Source organism: Trichosurus vulpecula, chromosome 8, assembly GCF_011100635.1.
Source record: "Trichosurus vulpecula isolate mTriVul1 chromosome 8, mTriVul1.pri, whole genome shotgun sequence".
Lineage (NCBI taxonomy): Eukaryota > Metazoa > Chordata > Mammalia > Diprotodontia > Phalangeridae > Trichosurus > Trichosurus vulpecula.
The window spans coordinates 212,202,637-212,207,094 of NC_050580.1; the positions used below are offsets into that span (position 1 = coordinate 212,202,637).

General features: G+C 41.8%; 1 protein-coding gene across 1 annotated transcript in view; it reads right to left on the reverse strand.

Annotated features, from left to right (window-relative positions):
* Positions 1 to 283: 283 nt before the first annotated feature.
* CCDC198 (coiled-coil domain containing 198) overlaps positions 284 to 4,458 on the reverse strand; it is a 57,141-nt gene continuing 52,966 nt past the window's right edge. Inside the window, exon 6 of the mRNA XM_036769594.1 lies at positions 284 to 519. Coding sequence (XP_036625489.1) covers positions 284 to 519 — 236 coding nt within the window. The remainder of the gene's footprint in view (positions 520 to 4,458) is intronic.

The window sequence follows — 4,458 nt, forward strand, 5'->3', positions numbered from 1 at the left end:
GAATCACAAATTGAATTTTTCAATTCACTCCCTCTTCTCCCTTTTCTCCTCCCAATGAAACCCCGCCCGACCCCCCCCCCCAACACCTTTTATTTTTGCAAGGCCATCAGGATTAGAGTGACTTGCCCAAGTCACACAGCTAGTAAGTGTCAGGTATCTGAAGCCATATTTGAACTCAGGTCCTCCTAGCTCCAGGACCAGGGTTCTATCCACTGCACCACCTAGCTGCCTCCTCCCAGCGAAATTCTGATTGGTGCATAGTTCTCTTAATTTTGTAGCTCTCTTACTCTCGATCAAAGAACTCATCAAAAAGTGGAATTCTTTCTGTCTTGGTCCTCACTAGGGTCCAGGATTTCCTTTCCTCTTTTCCCAACTCATCTGAATTGGTGCTAGAACTGTCCCAAAATAGTTCATCTTGGACCTGCTGCTTGAGGGACCATCTTCTCAAGTCACCATTCTTCCTGGAATGATATTCATTCCGTTCATGATATTTTACGAATTCTGTATTCCATGCATTTCCTAAAAAAGACCAAAATTCTTTTAGCATCCAATCCAACATAGTCAATATTGTGTCTAAGGAAGGTCTATTTCCAAGGAATTTAGATTCATTCATTCATCCAATACACATTTATTAATATATTACACATATATTAATATGCCAGATACTGCACTAGAGATATAATGATAAAAATGACCTTGTCCTCATTCTATTGGGGTAAAACTATATATGTGTATGTATATATATACGTATATATATATATATGTATATATATATATACAAATACACATATATACATATGCATATATATGTTGAAAAGGAAATAGAAAATATATGTAAAGTAGGTACAAAGTAATTTCTGTATTAATGGCATTGAGGTTAGGATAGGCTTCCTCCAAGAAGTGGCACCTGAGCTGAGCTTTGAAAGAGCCTAGGTAATTTTGGGAGTGGATGGAAGCAGGAAATGGATTTCAAACACAGTGGACAGTTTGTACAAATGCATGGAGGCAGAAGATGGAATATTGTGTATGGGGAATAACAACTAAACCAGTTAGCAGTTTGTGAAGAATAGAAATGTGCAATTAGATTAGAAAGACAGATTGGAGCCAGATTGAAAAGAGTTTTAAACGCTAATCAAAGAAGTTTATATTTTATCCCAGAGGCAAGAGGAAACCACTAGAGCTTTATCAGGAAAGTGACATAGTCAGATTTGTGCCCTAAAAATATCACTTAGGCAGCTGTGTGAAGGATAAATTGGAAAGAGGAGAGCTTAGAAGCTGGTAGACCAATTGGAATGCTATAGCAATAGTCTAGGTGAGAGATGATTATGGTCTGAGTTAGAGTGGTGGCCATATGGGTGGGAATAAGGGACAGATGTGAGAGATATTGCAGTGGTAGAATTGACAAGAATGATTGGATTATAAGGGATGAGAGGGAAGAGTTAATAATGATGCCAATGTTGTGAACTTGAATGACTAAATGGATAATAGTATCCTCAACAGAAATGGGGAAATCAGGGAGAGTGGATATTTTGGCCATGTTGAGTTTGAGATGCCTATGGGACAACTAGTTGAATGTCCCTGATTGTCCATTGGGCAGTTGGAGATACAAGACTAGAGTTCAAGAGAGAGGTTAGGATTGGATATATAGATTTCAGAGTTGTCTATATATAGATAATACTTGAAGAGAGCCAGCAGGTATGGGGGTGAGCCAGTTAAAAGGTATGGAGTCAGGAGATGAGGGTCATGTTCAATGAACAGTAAGGAAGCCAATGTCACTGGATCGTAGAGTACAAGGTGGGGAGTTAAGAGTAAGAATATTAGAAAGGTAAGAAGGGACCAAGTTATGAAGGCTTTTAAATGCTCAACAGAGGATTTTACATTTGATCTTGGAGATGATAGGGAGCCATTGGAGTTTATTAGGTGGGGAAGGGGGAATGAAGGAGTGACAGGATCAGACTTGTACTCTAGATAGATTATTTTGGTGGCTGAGTGGAAGATGGATTGGAGTGGGTAGAGACTTGAGGTAGGGGACTAACCAGAAAGCTATTGCTATTGTGCAGACATAAGATGACAAGGGCCCGCCCGAGGGTGGTAGCTATGTGAGATTAGAGAATGGGATATATTCTCTGGGTAAGAAGGGTAGAGAAAACAAGGCTTGACAACAAATTGGATATGTGGGGTGAGTACAAGTGAGACAATGAGGATTCCACTTAATTTGGAAGCACAAGTTACTGAGAGAATTGTAGGTGTCCTCAGCAGTAATAAAAAAAAAGTTCAGAAAAAGAAAGGGTTCATAGGGAAAGATGAATTCTATTTCAGACATGTTAAGTGTGAGAAACCTAAAAGAATCCAGTCTAAAATGTCCAAAAGGCAGTGAGTGCTATCAGGAGACTAGGACTAGATATACATATCTGAGAATCATCTGTATAGAGATGACAATTCAATCTGTGGGATTTAGTGAGATTACCAACTGGGATAGGAGAAAGAAAGAAGAGGAGAAGATCAAGCTTAGACCTTGGGGGATACCCATCATCATTGGGCATGCCTTGGTTAAATTAGCAAGCAAGGGAGACTGAAAAGGAGCAGTCAGGCAGATAGGAAAGAAAACCAGGAGAGAGGAGCAATGTTATGAAAACCTAGAGAGGAGAGAGAATCTAGGAGAAGGAGATCGATTACATTTCAGAGAGGTCAAGAAAGATGAAGATTGAGGGAAAAGCCCTTAGATTAGGACTAGGACACTACTATTTGTATAATGGCAGGACAACTCAGCTTAACATATTGGTGTCTAATGCAAACTATTAATCTTTGGTTGCACATCTTAAAGGAAGCAGCAATTATTCTCATCAAAAGATCTTTGAGGATAGAGTCAACTCCATCAGTGGGTCCCGCTAGACCCTATTGCAGACTAGCAACGGTGTCAATCACTACAACAAGGAGCTCAAAAGAGCCTAGAAACCCTTTCTATCAGAAAACACTTGATCTCTCCCTGCCAAACAGAGAAAGATGATAATCCAGACAGAACAGAACCAATTTAGAATATAAACTCATGGAGAGCAGGGGGGCGGAGCCAAGATGGCAGCTGGAAAGCAGGGACTAGCGTGAGCTCCCTGCCGAGTCCCTCCAAAAACCTATAAAAAATGGCTCTGAACCAATTCTAGAATTGCAGAACCCACAAAACAGCAGAGGGAAGCAGGGCTCCAGCCCAGGACAGCCTGGATGGTCTCTGGGTGAGGTCTATCCCACATGGAGCAGGGAGCTGGGAGCGGAGTGGAGCAGAGCAGAGCCCAGCGTGAGCAGCATGGACCAACCAGACCAGGAGCTGGGCAGAGCAGGCCCTAGCACCCTGAATCAATGAGCTGCGGCAGTTACCAGACTTCTCAACCCACAAACACCAAAGATAGCGGAAAAGGTTAGTGGGAAAAGATGCGGGAGTGGAAGGAGCTCGAGGTTCGGCCACCACCCCTGGGACAGCGGAGGTGGGACAGCTACAGCTGCTGTTGCTTCTAGCCCCAGGCCCGCCTGGTGGGAGGAATTAAGCGGCAGATCAGAGCAGGAGTGCACAGCCTGCTGAAGATCTAAGCCCAGTCTGGGTTGGGGGTTGGGGAAGGAGCAGTGCTGGTGTGGCACAGCTGGCACCTCCCCCCCAAACGTGGAACATAGAACTCTTTAGTCTACAAGCAGTCATACCCCACTGAAAAACTCAAGGGTCAAATTAGTTGGTTGGGAATATGGCCAGAAAGTGAAAACTCACCCAGATTCAGTATCAGACTTTGCATTCTTTCTTTGGTGACAAAGAAGAGCAAAGCATACAGCCTAAAGAAGTCAACAAAGTGCAAGAGCCTACACCAAAAGCCTCCAAGAAAAACATGAACTGGTCCCAGGCCATGGAAGAGCTCAAAAAAGATTTGGAAAAGCAGGTTAGAGAAGTAGAGGAAAAATTGGGAAGAGAAATGAGAAGGATGCGAGAAAACCATGAAAAACAAGTCAATGACTTGCTAAAGGAGACCCAAAAAAATACGGAAAAATATGCTGAAGAAAACAACACTTTAAAAAATAGACTAACTCAAATGGCAAAAGAGCTCCAAAAGCCAATGAGGAGAAGAATGCCTTGAAAGGCAGAATTAGCCAAATGGAAAAGGAGGTCCAAAAGACCACTGAAGAAAATACTACCTTAAAAATTAGATTGGAGCAAGTGGAAGCTACTGACTTTATGAGAAATCAAGATATTATAAAACAGAACTGAAGAAATGAAAAAATGGAAGACAATATCAAATATCTCATTGGAAAAACCACTGACCTGGAAAATAGGTCCAGGAGAGATAATTTAAAAATTATTGGACTACCTGAAAGCCATGATCAAAAAAAGAGCCTAGATATCATCTTTCAAGAAATTATCAAGGAGAACTGCCCTGATATTCTAGAGCCACAGGGCAAAATAGAAATTGAAAGAATCCATCG